Here is a 20,925-nt window from a genome sequence, read left to right as displayed (position 1 = left end):
GGGGGTTGGCCGGGAAGGGTGTGACCAAGTGGGCTTGACTTGGCAGGGATAGAGACAGACCCTTCATCCCTCGTGAAAACCCTCGAGGGGGAAAAGGCGCGTCCCTGAGCAAGTGACTGTAAAGTGATAATTATAATTTTCAAGTTTTCACATGAACGATTTACAACATCGTGGACATGCGTGACTATAAGAATGGTTATATTAAAGTGCTGGACTACTTTTATTTTATTTTATTTTTTTTGTGGGATAGCTTTTTTGTTTTAGTAACCGAACAGTCCTCTCTGGTAAATCTAGTTTTGAGGAGCCATTTTCCAATTTCGTCAAAGAAAGTTAGCAGCCAAAAGGAAATAAACGGAGTATGCACAAGTACGTGCATGTCATGATTTGTCACTGCCAGGGATTGTCCGCTGCAGGTGTGTCATTACAAAGCGCAAACTTTGTAGGACCGCATTCCATCGCTCTAATTTTTTCCACCCCACAGTCTCTGCGCAACCGCGTTTTCTTTCACAGGTATTTAAATAGAGGGAGGGGGACAACACGTCACACGTCCCAGACACACGTGGCACAACACGCTTTATCTTTTTTTTCAAACCGAGATCTTAAAGTTAAAAATAGAAAGGGATCAAAATGCCACGAATCTGCAACGCTGACAACAGCCAAACGTCAGTATGACCGATGTGATGTCCTTTGGCTGTTTTTAGTGCTGTGCCGCACTGCAAATTTTGTTATACCAAATAAATACAGGGCCAGCATCCCGATACCAATATCGGTATTTTTAACTTATAAGGACAGCTAATGTATGGGAGAGCGGTGTGTCATGACATTTAAAATTATCATCAATTTGCAAATTCTGAACACATTTTAATGACCACCAAATTACTGTGATGTTTTTCTTTTACTTTCTCAAAAAAGCACATCTTTTAGCTTTTTGTAACTGGGTTTTTTGGGGACCTAGAATGTAAATGCACCTGTCTCTAAACTTGTGAACTTGTGAACTTCGATTATTAAATGTGCTTTAGGCTATAAATAAAATAGACGTGACAGTCAACACAAAAAGTTTAAGACATTTTTTCATAGTACGTCTGAGATTATTTTTCAGTTCTTAAATATAAGACACAGTTCAGTCAGATAGATAGTGAACTTTGGGGATAGAAATAAAGTATTGATCCTATCACGCTAGTATCGATCCAATACAGATGCCAGCATTGGTATCGATACTGTCGATATTTGAATCGAGCCACCCGGCTCTGCTTTCTAGTAAAGTGCTAAATCTGGCTGGGAGTGCCACCTTTAAAGTTCACTGATGCTTTTGTGTCCTCCTGCTGCATATTCAGCGGAAAGGATAAGCCAATTAAATGAAGCCCAAGCCAAGCTGATTGAGATGTTTTTGGCACTCGCTGCTCTCTGCTTGAGAGAGTGATAAAAAAAAAAATAGACTCTTTGTGCAAACAGGTTTTTTAAATTGTGTAATTGGCCTGCTCTAAAGCTATTGCCTGAACAGAACAGAGCAAGTCAGAGTGCGAGAAAAACAAATTGTACTACACACTACTTACTAACTCAAGACCTTTAACAAGAAGACCTATGTTGGTGTTTTTAGGGGAGTATTTCAAGTTGATGATTCATCTTACTAGACTGCCAACATCCACTATATAAAGCAAAGCCCCTCCTGATGGGAGCCTGCTAACAAGAGGATTGTGTACCAAAGAAGGTTTGGTACATGGCAAGAGGTATCTTGTCAAAGAGATATCTTTGTGTTACTCAAATATACATGATTTAATCCTCACCAGGTCTTAAAATTCACAAAGTACAACCTCATGACATATTATACCGTGTCATAAACTAAACTAAGCCAAAATGCAGAAGCTACCATGATTCACTAGCTTGTAGAACCACCTTTAGCAGCAATAACATGAAGAAATGGTTTCCCTTGTGACTTTATCAGTCATCCACATTGTTGTGGAGGACTTTTGGCCCACTCTTCTTTATAATGTTCCTACAGTTCATTGAAGATTGTTGGTTTTTTTGTATACACAGCTCTCTTAATGTCCCACTGTAACATTTTGATCAGTTTTAGGTTTTCAGTTTACTGCTGTCCTTAGGTATACTTTGGTATACCAAGGAGTTCATGGTCAAGTTAATGACTGCAAGGTCCTGCAACTGCAAAATGAGCCCAAACCACGACCACTGACAGATGATATGAGGCATTTGTGTTGTTATGCTGTCTTTGAGGGGAGCTTGGAGGCGTGGTGGTTAGTGCTGTCGCCTCACTAGGAGGTCCCGGCTTCAATTCTAGTCTGAAACCTTCTTGTGCCGACTTTAATGTTCTCTCCAAATAGTTCATCTTCACACAGGGAGTAAGGTTAATTGCTGATTCTAAACAAACCATAGATCAGAAAGTGAGTGTGAAAGATTGTCTGTCTCGATTTGTTAGCCCTGCCACAGACTGGCGACCTCAGCTACTGCAGAATGGACTTTCAAATTGTTTGGAAATGGCCTTAACTCTTGTCAGATTGGCGGGCAGTAACAAGCTCATACCTGATGCCTTTTCTTCTCAGGACTGATGGCCACACACAGACCTGAGCACACCAGACCAGCAAACTGCCAAAACCTCTGCTTGTTATAGGCGTGCTCACACTTGGTGAGGATCAGTTAATGGAGTGCATTTGATTATCAGCATCTGGCTGCTACTCTCTGAATTCCTATGGAAGTAATAAAGGTTCACTTTTTTTGCACCCTGCTTCTGCATTTTGGCTCAGTTTTGCTTAAATAAATAATGACACGGTGTAATATGTCATGTGTTGTTGTTTATCCTGAGGTTGTTTTTACTGAAGTTTAAGACTATATTATTTTAAAACCTCATAATTGAAAGAGGATGTACTTTCTTTTAGTTTAACCATGGCTGTATTTCTCCATAATCCAACACAAAAATGCAAAACCTTTGTGCAAAATAGGTGTAATTGTGGCAACTGTGGCAAATCATTTGTTCTTCTGCAACAGGTATCAAAGAGAAGCTTGAAGGTGACATTCACGGTCGGGTGAGAAAGCTACCTCAAGCAGTTATTTTGCAAACAAACAACAAGAAAATGTCACCTTGGCATTTACTATCTCCTCTTATCAGCCAAACTTTGAAAGTTAAACTAAATTCTGATTGGTCAGTCTGTGCAAACAAAAAAGTGAAGTGTGCTATGTGTTGAGCATGTGCCCTTTTAAAGTACATGCAGGTCCAGTGTCAGCCAGTAGAGGTCAGGAGCGTCCCATTTTTAAAACAGTCAGAGAGCGTGTCTGTAATGTGAGCACAAACTAAACTTGGGAGGGCTGTCTAGAACCCCCTGCAGACATGTGTGACCTTTAATATGTAATCACCATATGTGACCCCCTACAAAATCACCCTCCACAAAATAATCACCCTCATTCTCAACACTCATGCCGTATTAGAGACTCACTGGGCCATTAGCTTGTCTTGCACCATCCATGGTCAGATGCACTGACCCAGCATAGTTTTACTCATGCAGAATGAGTATTGCAGTCACTAACACATGATTCGTTGAGTCTAGATGCCACCATGCGTGACACATGAACAACAGTCAGGTGAAGCTCATGATGATCATTAGTTGTTAGCAGCTTACCATATCTTACACCATTATTATATAACCGAGCGGTGTTTATCACACACCAGAAATTCAGCCACCAAATGCAGTAAATCTCAGTTACAAAGGCAAGCGGTGCATGTGAGTCATATTAATTTGAATTTTATTCAGCAGGATGTGCAAACACACGAGGTTCACCTAAGGAAGCTCAAGCATGAATATAACTGGTGCATCACTTTGAGAAGCCTGCAAAACTTATGTAACGTGGAGGGAAAGGAGGAAAGACTGGCAGGAGTCAGTTTTTGGCCTGAAGTAGCGCACTTGGTTCCAGATGGAGCCTAAATCAGCAGAAAGGGGGGGCAGAAAGCATGAAACAGGATAGCGTATAATTTTTGCCACTCCTGCCAGCTTATTAGCTAAATCTTTTCATATGCAAATGGTAGAGTGCTTGTGAGGAGCTCTTGTAGATTATACCTGGAGAAGGAAGGTAAGTGGAAGAAAAACAGCCCCAGCAGTTGTTATTTACACATTTTTAGCATAAAGAACTTACCTGATCAACTCCTCTACTGTGAGAGCAGACTTTTTTTCTTTTTAGTAAAAAAATAAACAAAAAAAAACCCCCTTCATTATAAAGGCAACTTTTTAATCCATATAGTCAGCCTTCCTCAGCTGCAGAGATGCAAATCCATACATGACCTCTTACCAGTTTGACATTTTCTTGACCATTGTGGCTGAAAAATTCACTTTTCACCCACCTGTTCACACATTCCTACAGACATATCCTTGTGAAACCACTCCTGCAGACAGAGGTGAATCATGTTTTCACTCTTACAAACCTAACCACTTTAGTTACACGTGCCCTTTAAGTCAGAAGGGTCAAACATAAGGCCAGAGGGCCAGAACAACCAGGCATAGTCAAATCCGGCCTGTTGGGCTGCTTCGGAAAATGTGAAGGAGGGTGTACATTTTGAACTTTTCACTGTATTTTCACAGGTTTTGCGACTTTGTTCTGATGATGAACACCTCCCCAATGTATTTAAGTGATAACTAAACAATTAAATGCCAGAAAAGTGCCTGTTTTTTCACTATCTAATTAAGAAATTTCTAAGTTAAAAAAGATAATTTTCTTCTAAATGAACAAAAACTTTTTTTTTCATATAAACATTCACAGGACAGTTTGGGCAATGACACAAATTTACACTGACAGAAAGTGTAGAGTAATGTTGACCCTGGGCAGCAAATAAAGGAGGCAGTTCTCTAATTGGCTTCACAAAACTTGAGCTCAGATGCCCTTCCTGCCACATGTTGTTCAGTAAGTGTGTGAGAGAGGAAGCAAGGTAGAGACAAAAAAAAAAAAGCAAGCGAGAGAATGGGAGTGGGGGTGGGGGCTAAGAGAGGAACAGAGATTAAAAAGCATCGTGGGGACAATGCAGTACAATATAATGACAGCTATTGCAGGTGGGTGGGTGGGGGAGGGGGGATTACAAGCATATAGGTGCAAAAGAAAATTGAGGGTAGGAACGAGCTGTAGACAAATGTGGCCTGAGAATGCACAGATCCTGAGAGGCATTGTTTATTTGTTTGAGGGGAAGTTGAGTGATTTTGTGCCCACCTGCTTTTTCCGCCATTGCCCACTGACTTCCGCCAGCTCACTCAAACACGCAAACCTGTTCACCCATTTCAAGCCCCCCTGCATTAGTGCCCCCGGCAGGATAAAAATGTTGATGAAAATGATGAAAACGTCACCCAAGCAGAAAAGCACTGGGTGTACATACTACGTGCTGCCTGTGTTGTGGGTAACACATACACAGTGTACTGCAGGGCTGTTAAAAATGGCCTATCAGTCACATTGCATGAAGGATTCATCACTGTTAACAGAAAACACACCACTGTGTACGGGCAGCTGTTTATGTAAGTTTTAACTTGGTGTTTAAAACATCCGGCGCTTTCCTGGAAAAGGACACAGGAAGTGATGTCATTGTGTCAGCTGAGGGGCCTAAACAAAAGAAAAGAGCAGTGAACAGCACAGTGCCTGAGACAAAGAAGAGAACCACCTACGGACACACAAACTCAACCAACAGAAAAAAAATGCAAAAAAAAAAAATAAAAAAAATAGGATCACCCACAACGTTTATGTGATGAGTGAGGCCAGAGAGCTGTACACAGAAACACAGCGGGGTGTACCACACATTAAAATATAGGAAAAAAATGTCTGGCTGTAGACTATGTTGATCCTTAAATTTTTTTAATTCACCTCCAGCATTTCAAACGCACAAGACATCATCACACAGGAAGGTAGACTTAAGAACAAGGGTGTTGCTACGGCCCTAGAGCAGCAGGCAGTTCCACTTCCTCTCCTTCTCTTCCTCTTCTATTCTTCCATCACCTCACATCTAGCCTTCACATCCCGCACTCCTCCTTCTGGTGGCACAGTCAAGTGACGCAGCTGACCGGGGATTTCCTGGACAGGTCACGCTAAAGAAACAGCTACAACTTCCCTGTTGTTGTATCTCATTGTAGTTAGAGCCGTTTGTATTTTTACTTTGCATTTCCTCTTTTATGTTTTACTCTCTGTCTCTTCTTCTTTCTAAGTCCATCCAGACGATATCTACAGATCATGAAGCTTGGAGGCTCATTTGGGAGGGAGTTTGATTGGCTGCTTGTAGAATGCGGCAAAAAGGACTTTCCAAATAAGACTTTGATTATTAGTTATATCATTATTAGTGATAAACTGGGCAGCACTGTCGCCTTAAAGCAAGGTCCTGAGTTCAACTCCACCATCAGGCCGGCGTCTTTCTGTGTTGAGTTTGCATGTTCTTCCCGTGTTTGCATGGGTTCTCCGGGTACTCTGGCTTCCTCCCAGAGTCTAAAGACATGCAGTTAGTGGGAATAGATTAATTGGGAACTCTAAATTGGTTGTCTGTGTCTATGTGTTAGACAGACTGGCGACTCGTCCAGGGTGTGCCCTGCATTTTGCCCTAAGACAACTGGGATTGGCTCTAAAAGGATAAGCGGAAGAGGATGGATGGATAATGGTAATAAACTGGATTTTGTGATTCTAACTGAAACCTGGCTTGATAATACTGCTAACACAGAGCTGGCTGAAACATCGCCCAGTAATTACAGCTTTGAACCTTTACACCACACAGAGAGGCGATCTGGTCGCTGTTATATATAAAAACATTTTTAGTTGTAAATCTCTGTCAGTTATCTAAGTTTTGAATATTTATTTTTAGTAAATAATTCCGTATCTCCGGCTGGATTACTCCTTAATAAATGCCAACTGACTAAACTGAGATGTGATTTTATGGAAAGAATTAATGAACTTTTTTTCTGAAATTATAATTTTTTTTAATGCATTATTCTTTATTTTAATTCATTTCATATTCACACTGATATCAGCCGCAACTCTGATTCAAAATATTTCATCAGCTTATTTTAATGTTAATGTTTAACAACATGCGACGCCACCCACTCATACTAAAGGTCACATGTTTGATCTAATTGGTTCCAGAGGTCTTGATGTCACAGTGACAAATGTTCTGGCTGTTACTGTCTCGGGTCGTTATTGCATATTTCCAGAAGTGTTTTGGTCGTCTGACAAAACTAACACCAACTGATTTATCAACAGCCGTTACATCAGTGCAAGTGCATTTAGTAGTGAATTTTCAAAATACACATTACTGGTACTGTTGTCATGTGATGACATTTCTCAGTTTATCGATCATATCGCACCTGTCAGAACTGTTAATGTATGCAGTCTACAGTGAGAATGTAAATATGGCAAAAAGAGTCTTTGAAATCATTAAAAACACACTTTGTTACTGCAACAATGGAATAAAATTAGGCAGGCAATCCTATATCTCCAAACTGACTAACAATACTCAGGGTAATTCCACTTCTTTTATTCCCAGCCATTGATAAACTACCCAATGCTTCCAAAACCATTCCCTCTGAATTTCTTTTATTAAAAGTAATATCTTTGATTATTTTATCTAGCATTGCCTCACATTCTTACCAAACTACTGCCATGAGGTCAATGTCCAGATGAAATCCTGAAGAAGTCATTTATCAGTTAAAATCTTGAGTTCAATTCTGTATTTTGTAAACAATGACATTAACTGCTGTATGTCTACAAACTTTTTAGAGCCAAACAGAGATGAGCCAGAAATACTTGTTGTTGGTCCACACAGTCTAGAGAGTCTAGAGCACAGGTATTGAACTCCAGGCCTTGAGTGCCAGTGTCCTGCAGGTTTTAGATGTGTCCTTGAACACAGCTGATTTAAATGGCTTAATGACCCCCTCAACATGTCATGAAGTTCTCCAGAGGCCTAGTAATGAACTAATCATTTGATTCAGGTATGTTGACCCAAGGTGAGATCTAAAACCTGCAGGACACCAGCCCTTGAGGCCTTGAGTTCGACACCCCTGGTCTAGAGCAAGGCAGGAATCTCAGAACTCTTGTGGACCGTGGTCTCAATTGATAACTGATAATCATACCAATAAGGTCACCAGGGCTCCTTTCTACCATAAAAAACCCCTAAAAGTTAGAAAATTCATATTAAGGTTAGACTACTGTAATGCTCTATTTGAAGGGTTATCCAAAAGCATCAGAAAGAGGACTTGATAATACAAAATACGGTGAAGATCCTTACAAGTACACAGACACTGTCTACAAGTTCAATACAAAATTACCTTTAAAATCCTCCTACTAGTTCATAAAGCTCTCAATGGCTTGGCCTCTCAATACATCTCTGACTTGCTCAGTGTGTATAACCCAATCAGACGTCTCGGGCTATAAGGTTCAGATCTTTTAACTGTCCCCAGAATTAGATCTAAGTGTGCTAAGGGTGCTTTCAGTTACTGCGCTCCTGATCTCTGATCCAAGCTGTCTGCTGACCTGAGGTCAATCAAATCTGTCTGCATTCAAAAACAGACACAAAACCTTTTTGTTCTTGCAGGCCTGCAGTTAATAACTCTGTGTGTGTGTGTGTGTGTGTATTGTAGGTTTAGTTTTTTAATGTTTACATTGTTTATGTAATGCACATGATGTTTACGTGTAATGAAATGTGTTGTGTAAAATAAGATGCCAATTGACTGACAGGCAGTTTTATGGGCTGAGGAGGCATGTTATTGGTTATTCTATGACAAACTAAGCAGCTAAAAATATCCTGAGTTGATTCCAAGTATTGAATATGCATTTGGTAGATTTTCATTTGAACTCCCAATGTGAGATTCAAAGAAATGTCAATGCAAGTAAAGGAGGCCACTTCTTCTCCACTTGCATAGTGCTCTCAGAGTGACAATAAAAACGTTAGGAGTGGCTAAACATATAATCTGATCATTCTTAGAAAGATAAAATGACTGCACTGGCCATCTCAGCGACACAACCCCCCCCCCCCCCCCCCCCCCCCCCCCAAAAAAAAAAAAAAAAAAAAAAAACCTCCACAAAAGACAACTAACATAGATGATGACAGAATTATTTACATGGTTACAAAAAACAACTTCACACCATCCAACCAAACCATTAACACTTTCAGGAAGGTAGCAGTAACTTTGTCAAGGTCTACAATCAAGAGATGCCTTCATGACCATATGTCATGTATGGTTGGGGGGTGGTTGGGGGGAGTCTACAACAAAGTGCAAACCACTGATTACACTTGAGACCACGAAGGCCAGATTAGCCAGAAAACATTTTAAAGGGCCTGCACGGTTTAAAGACACATCTTGGATGCATGAAACCAAGATTTACTTACTGAGAAAAGTCATGATTAAAAGTATTTGTATGGTGGAGTCGGGTCATTATTGTTTACTGATGATGTGACCGCTGATAGAAATAGCAGGGTGATCTGTGAAGTGTGCAGGGCTACACTGTCTGCTCATATTCGTCCAAACGCTGCAAAATGAATTAGACAGAGCTTTGCAGTGCAAATGGATAATAACCCAAAGCAAACTGCAAAAGCAACCCAAGAGTTTCTCAAGGCAAACAAGTGATCTTTATTAGTAATTAATTACAAAATCGTCCTGAATAGGCAAATCAAGCTGAGATCTCCACAGCCACTGATTCCCAATGTTTTATTTCCTACAGTGTAGCCCAAAGCATACAGTGTATACAGGGCTTCTGATCCACCACATACGAATCTGAGCAAACCCCTAGAACAGGCCTCCAGAATTAAAAAGCTATTGCTTTTAACCGTCCACTATTTCTAGCATCAATCCAGAGAAGTTGCTGGAACAATGAATTTAACTCAGTATGTGACATAAATTGAGACAGATGAAGCTGGCAGCCCGCTGCTGCTGTCAGTCCATAGATGATGAATACCTACGATATGATGTAAAACCTCATAGCTGGTTTTATCATCCATGCTATAATCTTTTTTTTTTCTTTAATAATAAATCTTGAAAAGGTTCACTCAGCTGCCCAGTTATCATTTTTGGCACAGATGTTGCATCAGACACACCTTCACTGTCACGCAGATGCTTTGGAAATCTCAACCAAAGCTACTCAAGAATTGAAATGTAGCACATGGTGTATGTGTATGGTCAGTAGGATGAAAGGAAGAGGGTGTCGATGCGGTAATCTCTCAGCTTGTTCTGTGGCATAGTGTGATAACTCTTTTTTTTCACGTTTTGAAATGCCTGACTTGACTGGACCATCCGGAAGTTTTCAGCATTCACAGATATTAAATATAGGAACGGCAAACGTGAGCTCACCTTTCACTTCAAAGGTGTGAAACTAAAGCTGAATTCGCACGATGACAGAAGTGCAACGACAAACCACACGGAACATAATGGAAAAAGCTGAAGCACACACACACTCCACAGAAGCCGCACTGAGTGTGTAAGACAAATATATACACAGGAAGTGCCTCCCACTCCTTTGCCCCTAGTCACTTGCTCTCTCTCTCTCTCTTTCTCTCTGAATGTTTCTGATGGCAGTGTGTTGCTGAGCAGCAGCCAGTCGTGTTTTTCCCCTCGCTGAGCTCACTCTCTCTCTCATCCTCTGCTCCGGCTCTCAAACGCTCTGTTGCTCAGTGAACAGACCAGACCTCTCCTCTCCACTTCTTCTTCTCTTCTGCTACCCCTTAAGTCTGCTCTATCCTCTTCTTTTATCTGTTTCTTCATCACATTTCTTCTTCATCCCTGTCTGCCCCCCTGCCCACTACCACTACCACCTGGGTGCCAGGGGCATTAGTGGGGGTCCCGGCGTGTCTTTTTGACTGTGTGTGTGTGTGTGTGCGTGTGTTTATGTGAGAGCGTGCTGGTACTGTTTTCAGCATGGAAGCGGTGGCATTGTACACGTTTCGTGCCACAGAGGGTGATGAGCTCAGTTTCAACAAGGGAGACTTGCTCAAGGTAAGAAAAAGAATTTTTCATCTTTGTCTGTCTGAAGAGTAAAACTGGCACAGCACCTCTGTCTTCTCTCTCGTTCCGTCTGCCTACACTGTGATAATTACAGCAATTAAAACTTTACTGTCAGAAGCCATTGAAATTATATTTCAAGTGCTGCAGGTGCTTCCTAAAGAAAGAATAGTATAAAGAAAGATAAAGTATTAGAAGTGGCTAAAACCTGTTTTGGATGATAGCACTCACCTGTATGTGTGGTAATGTGCTAGACAGCATTGAGTTAGCTTAGCTTACCATAAAGGCAGGAAACAGTTTGAAGTAGCTAGCCTGGTTCTTAAAAAGAGCAAAAAGTTACTTATTTTTTATATTTAATTTGTTAATCTTTACACAAAAGTGTCAAAACAATCATGTAGAGTATGCTAGAGGACTTTTTTGGCTTGAACCAGTGGTTTCCTGGAGCGTCTGCTGACTACAGGGCAAATAGTCCTTAGCTTGTAGAAGTGCCAAATCTGTACTTCCTCAGTGGCCACCAATAAAGTCACTCCCTATCGTGTTTATTTATTGAAAAGGCTTACTTAACAGCAGAAAAACTCAAGATAAAACATTTTTTATGTCTATGAAGCTAAACACATATTTGATAACTGTGCAAATTTTCCTTAAGGACTAAAGAAAGTGGTTTGGCCACTTTGAGAGCTGGACACTAAAATGCTGTAGCATGTATAAAGTTACAGAGCTAGACCTCACAACAGTGTTCTTTCTGCTGTTAGCTAATTATACAGACTATTTATTGTACAAACAGCCCATTTAAGAAGTTTGTGTTTCAGTTTTGTGAGTGAAATATAGATTTTTAGTTATATTTTTATTAGTAAAAAGGCACATATGCTATCTGTGTACCGTACAGTCATGTTTGCTAACATTAGCTCAGAACTTAGCACTCCACTGTCTCAACAAATGATTTGAGTTTTTGCAAAAAAAGGAACATGGCAACAAACAAAATGCTTTAAAATGTAGCTTTACAAACTAATGAGTGGTAGCACAGGTGGCTGTGTAGTCTAAATCTTCACATTTTAAAATGGGAAGTTGTTATTTTCACATGGCTACATGGCTAACAGGTTCCCGCTATTTTAAACCTTTTTTTTTCCAAGCTAAGCTAACGTCACAGGCTACAACTTAATATTTACAGTATAAAATGGGAATGCTGAATCTTCTTATCATTTTACAGAAAGTAAATAGGCATATTAAATTCTACTCCTCTAATTTAATTTTGCTCTAGGTTGCCTAACAATCTTTTTTTTAATCTGCAGCTTTTTATTTGTGTCAAACACCATGCTGAAATAGCTCCGGCACAGCTGGAAATTAGTGTAGTAGAAAATCGTCCCTCTAAGACATCAACAGCAAACCTCAGAATTAAAGAGCCAAGTGCTTCTTTCTAACACTGGTGCTTTGGCACCATCTGTTTGACACTCAGACGCAGGCAAATCAGGCAAGATGGAAGACACAGTGAGATCAATTTGTCTTCTGGATTTTGTCTCAGTTAACCAGTGGGCGTCGGTGCTGCAGGTCCAACTTTTCTTACTAGTTAAATCCTTTATTTTTTCCTTTCACTGGAATATTTCTCTGCCAATTTGAGGCTTTTCTTTGAGGGTGAATTTTGTTGCTTGAAGATAGTTGGTGTACTATTCTTCCCATACTGACTTCATTCCAGTACTAAACATGAATAAAAAGGCCTCTTATTCCTGCTGTCTTTAAAGTCATTTGTTAGAAGTCGAGTGTCACAGCATGTTGCAGCTAAGATGCAATGGCATTTAGTTCCGACACTATGACAGATAGTTACAGCAGTCTTTGATGCGTACTCGTGTTGTCTGGCCACAGTGATGAATTTACAGTAGCTAAAACAGCACCATCACTTAAACCACTGTTGAGTTTGTTTCTTTACTTGTGCAGGGCTAAGCGACTGTCTTGTCTTTGCCAAAAAGCTTTGGTTCACACTCGGGTCAAGCAGTACTTTTAAATAATTCTCCACATTTGTTCGTTTCTGCATGATGCACCAGATGGCCTGAGCTTTACAACATCAAGACAATTTGTGCGGAAAAAGAAAAAAGAAACTCTATAATTTAGTTACAAAAATACCAACGAGATAGTTGCTTTCCCCACAGCTGCTCACTGGTGCTCATTTATTGCCCTTATGCTGCTTTAAAGCCTACTTCTGCTTCTTTTCACACCTTGTTGCCAATGCGAACGCATTGTGCGTTTTCCATGTGGAACTGGATCGATTGAGCTGAGCAGAGTGTTGACTCATAAAGAAGTTATAAAAATAGCTTCATAGAAAAATTTGTAAAAAAAAGAAGTGGCTCTGGCATTATGTGTAAAGCTGGGAGACCGTGCTGCCAAGTTTAACACGAGGGACACAAAAGCCGTGCTTTAGTTCTCCAGATACCGTCACAAAAAATGCAACAACTCTGGCTGGAACTGAAAACCTCCAAAGCACCCAGAGAGTACGCACTACATTCTAATCACAAAATGAAATAACTTCATTTCTTTAGAAAATAGTTAACTATCCTTGGAAATAAAAATATTGCTGTATTTATTTGCTTCATTTCTCCAACAGTTTCGTGTGTCTGACCACAGCAGTCAGGTGCGGTCAACCATACCTGACCTGTTTTTAAGCCTCATTAAGAGCTTTGTGTGCGGTCTTTTCAGTCTACTGCCATGTCAGATGTTCACGTTGTCGGATTTTGTTTGTTTAATGCTCTTTTGTTAAGGGTTAATTATGTAATGAGTAAACTCTCTGGAGTGGTCTGGAAGGAGCTGTTAGTCACAGCTGAATTAACAGGGTCTAGCTAGATAATCAGCTATTATTGGCTATATATGGTCTCTCTCTACATATATATATGATAAACACTGTACATCAGCGGTCCCCAACCTTTTTTGCGCCACTGACCGGTTTAATGTCAGACAATACTTTCACGGACCGGCCTTTAAGGTGTCGTGGATAAATACAACAAAATAAAATGATACAGACAAAGACAAAAACTGTGGTATTTTGTAAATATAATAATAAACACAAATTCACTGTGTAATTGTGTAACTTTATTAGCAGCGTCCTCTTGAAATGCGCCAACAATATTGAGAGTAACATCCTCCTCTCTGCCCCTTAATCCTCTCAGATTGCTATGTTAACACGTAAATATTTCTTTCAAAATAAGACACACAACTACAGCACGGAAAAAGACAGCGTTAACGATAAAAACCCTGAAAACCATAAATTTCACACCCGAGTCTAATCTCTTAGGCTCGGGTACCAAATGATCCCCCCGGGCGATGGACCCCCGCATGGCCCGCCCGGGTACGGGCCATGGTACCGGTCCATGGCCCGGGGGTTGGAAACCGCTGCTGTACACGGTCAACATTCAGTACAATTGTTTACTTACTTAGTAGCTACTAGTGGTGAGTGATAATGCAAATTTTGGTATGCATGTGATACCAAGTAAAAACAGGGCCAGAGTTACTAATACTAATACTGATACTTTTGATTAGTAAAGGCAGCCTTTATGACTTATGAGCTGAACCAAATAACTTACTTTTACTTTCCACAGTCATTAGTTAACCCAACAAAGCACACATTTGAGCATTTCATGTAATTTGAAAGTGGGGTTGTTTGGAGACCTGGGATGTAGATACGCTCGTCTTTTTGTGTCAGCTTCTGTTTAAATGTGCTACAGGCTATAAATATTTTCATAGTGCGTGTTTGAGGTGTGTATTTTCCTTTCCAAAACACAACAACAACAATATGGGCTGCATGTTGAACTTTACTATATTAATACTGTTGATATTTGTATTGATGTGCTAGTACTTACTGGCATTGTTGCATTATTAATAAAATTAAAGTAGCGATCTATGAAATAGAAATAAGGAAAAGTTCTTAAACTGCCAGTGTTACCTCTTAAGAGGCTTTATGAACACAATACATATGACAAAAAAAAGATTTGGTTTCTCCACAGAACTCCTGTAGTTACTCGTTATTATGATGTACAAGCAGGAAAAATTAAATTAACAGGTGAAGCTGTACAGGAAGTGGAAACTTTTTGATTGAAATTGTGGTGGTGGTGGTGGTGGTGGGGGGGGGGGGGGGGGGTTAGTCTCTGAGTCAGACTGATGCAGAGATGGCTCACTGGGTTTCATGAGAGACAGTCCGGCGTGTTGTTTTAAACTGTGGGAAATATAGGAAGAGGTTGTTTAGGAGGGACACCGAAACCTCCAGCCTCTTGAAAGGGCAAGCTTTCAGCTCGATGAATGACTGACGCTATGAGCAGTAAATCATTTCGTAGCCTGCGACGCATTTAAAAAATGCACGTACAAATGTGCACTGTAGCCATTACAAGCAGCTGATGCATGAAATGAAGTTTCTAAAGGCAGTGAGGGGACAGGGCAACTTTTTTTTATTTATCTATTTCCTGGCAGATGGGCATTACTGCCCAAGGTGTTCTTCATCACAGTGGCCTTCAAGTCCTTGCTGGCAGGATGTCGCGTGAAACTTGAGGTGAGGGAGGATGTTTTAACTACAGTACATGACACGCGGTACTTTGCTGGGTACAGCCGCTGATCAAACACAGAGGCAACGTGACGAAAGCCCAAAAAGTGATAAACCCAAGCTGTAAGGGAGATAAGGAAGAAATGTGGCAGTGCGAGGCAGGCAGAGCAAAATAAAAATCATCTTAAAATATCAAAATGACAAGCCATGTCACAGCTGGGTTAGGAGACTGAATGTAAAAAAGATTTTGAAAAAGAGCATGAACAGAGATGAAGCAATGAAAGGGGACGGGATAAAACAGATAAGGTTTAAAGCAGGAACATATCAGGAGTCAAAATAACAGACTGTCCTTTATTATCATCATCATGATGGAGCTCTGGCCTTGTTTATTACCTACTGTAGCCAGCAGAAATAAGACATGTTTGCAAGAGTTTTTAAATGACTATCATTAATATCATTTGTGCTTGAATTTCTTTTCATTTTACTTTGCACACCCCACTGTCAGATTACACATCCTGCGAATGCTAATGACGCCAGCTAATGTGAACTTGATAGCAGGCTCTTGTGTGACATTTCAGACTTTCTTAAGGCAAGCGACTAACTATAGTATCTATAGTCTTTAAAAAGTCAACTGAAATATTTTCAGTTATGGCTTATTTATCAAGCGATAAAAAAACAAGGGTTCAATTTATTTTATTTATGTAATTAATTTGTTTTTACTTACACCAAAGCGGTGTAATTTTGATTATTAACTCTTTGCCCCTTAAAAGGCTCCTAGAAGCTCTTTTCTGAGCCCAGTGGTTTCTGTCTGTCTGTGTTGATACTGAGATCAACATTTGTCACTAAATGTAAAGAGGAGAAAAAAAGTCAAATTACTGATATATAAATGTAATCTTCTCTTGCAAAAAAGCTCATTCCAAGTGTATCACCTGCACAGGATTTTTCTTTTGGCGTTTCCTGTATTTTTGGTGAGATGTCTGTGTTTATGGAAAAAGGCTGGTGTCGGTGGGGTGGGTGTTTTGGCTCTGTAACGGGCTGCGAGGGCAGTCTGGCTGCTTGTTGTGACAAGCTGTGTTTCCTTATCTATAGAGTACACGCAGGAGCAGGTAGATGAAACTCAGTGTGAGATTACAACTTCGGATTGTAATGACAACGCCTGCTGAGACGCGCTCATCTTTACTTGTCGATATCATGTGAAATTCCACAGTAAATATATGTATATTTAATATTATTCCTCTGGATCGCCTGGAGCATCTGTGCAAGGTAAAACCTGGTGTCGTCATGATTTCCATTACACTACCCACTTTGCTCATGGTGTTACAGCTCTGCTATAAAACACAACCTGATCATCTGACCTGTAAGTGTAATAGAAACAAACAAATCACTCAACATTATAGCGCATGCATTATATTTTACCTATAATTAGTGTAAACACAGAGCCTCCCTTACACACATGTTTTGTACTCCATAATGCAGAATATAGCACTGAATAGACTGTAGTTATTCTGACTATACTATAGGGATGAAAATGTGACAGAAAATCTGAATTAATAAGAAAAAATGTTTTTTTTAAGAAGAATTAAGTTTACAGTATTTATTCTTTTTAATTACTTTGATCTTTTGGGCTTTACTGATGGAAAAAGACACCTATTATGGGGTGTTAGGAATACATTACATATTAAAGTGCGATAAAGGGCAGTAAAGGGCAACAAGCATTTGGCAAATACCATCAAACTTCATTTTTATCTCCGCTACACATCTGTGATGTATGGTGGTTTCCGCATTCGGCGTGATGACACGCGCAGACCGACTGACTCACGTCAGCTAACTCGAGGATGATCAATTTTGAAGAAATATGTAGATTTGCCAGCCATGGTGAAATTGCGAAAGGCTTCATGTGGCATTTAAAACTCGCCCAGTAATCTTTTCAAACTTGTGCGAGTTGACGGTTGCGGATAGTAGAAGCAGAGATGCCTGTGAGGAGGTTGATAAAACAGTGTGAGGACAAAATCCAGCACCAACATCATTACGGGCAGCTTTTCATCTCACTCTGTGTTTTTGTGTGCGCTTGCTCTTAGATCACCAACATGGAGGATGATCCTAACTGGTACACGGCCGAACTCCACAACCGAAAAGGGTTCGTGCCGAAAAACTACATCAACCTGCGTCCACACGCGTAAGTATGCGCACACTCACGCACACATGTGCATCTTTAGCTCATCTGTATAAAGCGTTTCACACATCTACCTACCACCGGTCCATTTAAACATCTCATCAGCGAGGATGTGAGCAGTTTGCTGCCCCGGGCATTTTCTGCTCTGCTTTGGACATCTGCACTCTGGCATAAGGCGGTCTACCCAAAGGGACACACTCATTCGCTAACTTATGTAATCACACATGATACAGCCCTGTGTGTGTGTGTGTGTGTGTGTGTGTGTGTGTGTGTGTGTGTGTGTGTGTGTGTGTGTTTACAGTGAAGCTGCTGGTACACCCTGTATCTCCATCAGATGGTCATGCACCAGCTGGTTTGCTGTGACAAACTCTAAACTGACAACACAGACGTTACAGCAGCTCTGGCTCATTAATGAACCCTGATGTACAGCCCAGTTGGAATTGCCTAGTTAAGTCTGTGGATACCCCTGGGAGTGTAGGATATGTGTGTGTATATATGTGTGTGTCTTTTTTCCTCCAAATTTCTTTGCGTGGCTTTGATTTTTTTTTTTTTAAAAATCCCTGAAATCTGACTGCATGAAGTTATCCACGAGGGTCCTAGTTTCTCCACCATATTGGATAGATGCTCACTATTCATGAGTCATCAAACTGACTGTGCTCACAGCCTCCAAGCAAAGCGCACTACTAAGCAAGTGCAAAAAAAAAGAAAGAGAAAAGAAATGAATAATGACACCTTTACTTCCGCTCCACAGCTGACAACTGAATTGCTGGATTTGTGGGATTTGTTTCATGTGCAAACTTAGCAGCGTGTGGAAAATTCACTTCTTTCATTCTCTCTCTCAGCTCTTTGATCCGTGCTTTTGTGAGCTGCTCTCTTCTCAGTTTCTTTCAGAGTTAGCAGATATCCACAAACTTCTTTTCTTAAATTTGAGTGTGTGTGCAAACGTCTGGAGGAGATGCTCAGATCAGGAGAGTTCACCTGCATAAAGCGGTAACACCGGTGACCCCTTTCTTTCTTTGTTTGCTCACTTGCTTTCTTTTGTCTGTTTTTGTTTTTGCTTGACTGGCCTGCAGCTGGTTCGCCGGTCGCATATCTCGTGGCGTGGCAGAAAGTCGACTCAGAAACAGAGAGTGCGGCGCCTTCCTGGTCAGAGAGAGCGAGAGTGCTCCTGGCGAGTTTTCCATGTCTGTCAGGTAGGAGAAAATTACTAAAGATTTGCACTATATTCTGCACAGTTGCTTTTTTTGTCGTGCTCCTTGCAGTGGGATTTCATACACCTCTCTGATCTCATATGTATTTCTTCATATTACCCTGCGTAACTTCTCATTACTGCAGCTGCAGGGTTGCTCCACAGCCATAACTGAAGTTTCATTGCATCTCATCTAATGCCACAGAATTGAATTAGCAGACCTATAAGTACACACCTCTGAAAACGCTACATTATTTCCCTGTATCTCTTCATTAATGTATTTTGGATGCGCGCGGGCGAGCGGGCGAGCGTGCGAGCGTGCGTGTGCTCGATATATTTGTCATGCTGGCTGGGGATTAGAGAAGCAGGCAGAGAAGGAGGGTTAGAGGATAAGGTATGGGGTGGAGGCTAAGAGGGGTGAGGGGGGGATCTGCGGGCCCTCTGGCCTGATGTGAGTTAATCCTGTCTAGCACACCACGGCATCTGGAGCTGCTGATGGGGCTGATGGGTTGTCTTGTCAGTGCGTGGCGGTGAAGGGTGCAGCTGAGACTTGGTGTTGTGCCTTGAGGGGCTGTGTGGATATTGGAGTGTGGGAGGTCTGGGGTCTGAGTTTTGGTGCTGATAAAGGACAGACCTGGAATGGAGGTTTGGCCCTTCACTGTGCTCCTACTTAACTCAAGACAGGGGTTAAGAATTAGATCTGGGGATTGTTTTGTGTTTGGCTGTTAAATCGCCTGGGCACAATGTCACTCTCAGTGGATTTGTCTTAGGATAGTCCTTTGGAAGGGAAAGGAAAAAATTAGGTTGCCTGTGTTTAAAAAAAAGCTAAAATACAAAATTAGACACAAGGGATGGAAGAGAAGCGATACGCTGCGTGTAAAATAGATTTGCCAAGAGGGGACAGAGTGGAATCTGATGCTTCTTGTTTTTTTGTTTTTTTTGGCTGTTTATTGATGTCTTTCTGGCTGTTGTTGCTGGATGGTGTACCAGCTTGAAAAGTGGGTCAGGTGTTTGTGTGAGTTTGCCAGTGTGCGTGTGTGGTTCTTGTGTGCCGACACCGCTCCTGTCAGAGGAGACAGGACATCAGTAACTGCAGAGACTTCAGTCTCAGTTTAGCTCGGTCCAGCTTTGACGTCAGTCTGTGAAAAATCCGATCCACTTTCACAGCCATGAATGAATCCTAGAAGAGACGTTGTGGCTCTTTTTGTCATAAAAAAAAAATTCTGGTGGAGACAGAAATCCTCCAAGTGTGATGTACGATAAAATTGGCTAATTAGCAACTTTGTTTTAGGAAGGCAGGGATGGCAGATCTAAATCTAACTTTAAAACCACTTTAGTCCATTATGAAAATAGTTAAAGTCATGTGTAAAGATGTGAATATAAATATTTCCACTGTGTTGATCTCTTTGAAATATTGGTCTTGTGGTAAGTAATTCTAACATAAATATATGTGGGTGACCTACTAAAGGAAAAACCAACATAAAGTGGTTAGTTCTTTATCCTCTAATTTGTTGGTCATCTACATCTGTCCCTGTTGTACTTGATAAATGCAAACAATGTTACTATCTTTGTTCTTGTTTCCGCAAAAAAATCAAACAACAAAACATGCATTGCTTTGTTATCAAATATTGCAGTCATTAGATTTTATATCGCAAACAACAATGTACAATATCTAAAAATGGGATTTATATAGCATCAAATCACAACAATAGTTGCCTCTAAAGCTTTATATTATAAGGTAAACACCTCACAATAATATGAGAAAAACCCAACAATCAAATGGCCCCCTATGAACAAGCACTTGGAGACAGTGGGGAGGAAAAACTCCTTTTTAAAATGAAGAAAAGTCTATATTTAAAAGTACAGAGGTTGACTGTCTCCCAACTCCAAACTAGTAGCTGGCACCACAGAAAAGGGGCCTGAAAGCTGAAGGCTAATGTCTCCCCACTTTTAAATATCCTAGGAACCACAAGAAAGCCTCTGATAGTGCCTTATTGGGGTATTATGGTACTATGAGGTCTTTAAGTTAAGATGGGGCCTGAATATTCAAGGCCTTGTATGTGAGGAGGATTTTTAAATTGATCAAAAATCCTGACAT

General features: G+C 40.7%; 1 protein-coding gene across 1 annotated transcript in view; it reads left to right on the top strand.

Moving 5' to 3' along the window:
- The first annotated feature begins 10,521 nt into the window (after window positions 1-10,521).
- grapa (GRB2 related adaptor protein a) overlaps window positions 10,522-20,925 on the top strand; it is a 33,753-nt gene continuing 23,349 nt past the window's right edge. The window contains exons 1-3 of the mRNA XM_085157033.1: window positions 10,522-10,943; window positions 17,544-17,641; window positions 18,712-18,831. Coding sequence (XP_085013159.1) covers window positions 10,866-10,943; window positions 17,544-17,641; window positions 18,712-18,831 — 296 coding nt within the window. The 5' untranslated portion in view covers window positions 10,522-10,865. The remainder of the gene's footprint in view (window positions 10,944-17,543; window positions 17,642-18,711; window positions 18,832-20,925) is intronic.

Source organism: Neolamprologus multifasciatus, chromosome 4 (assembly GCF_963576455.1).
Source record: "Neolamprologus multifasciatus chromosome 4, fNeoMul1.2, whole genome shotgun sequence".
Taxonomy (NCBI): Eukaryota; Metazoa; Chordata; class Actinopteri; order Cichliformes; family Cichlidae; genus Neolamprologus; species Neolamprologus multifasciatus.
This window is presented reverse-complemented; position numbering and strand designations above follow the sequence as displayed.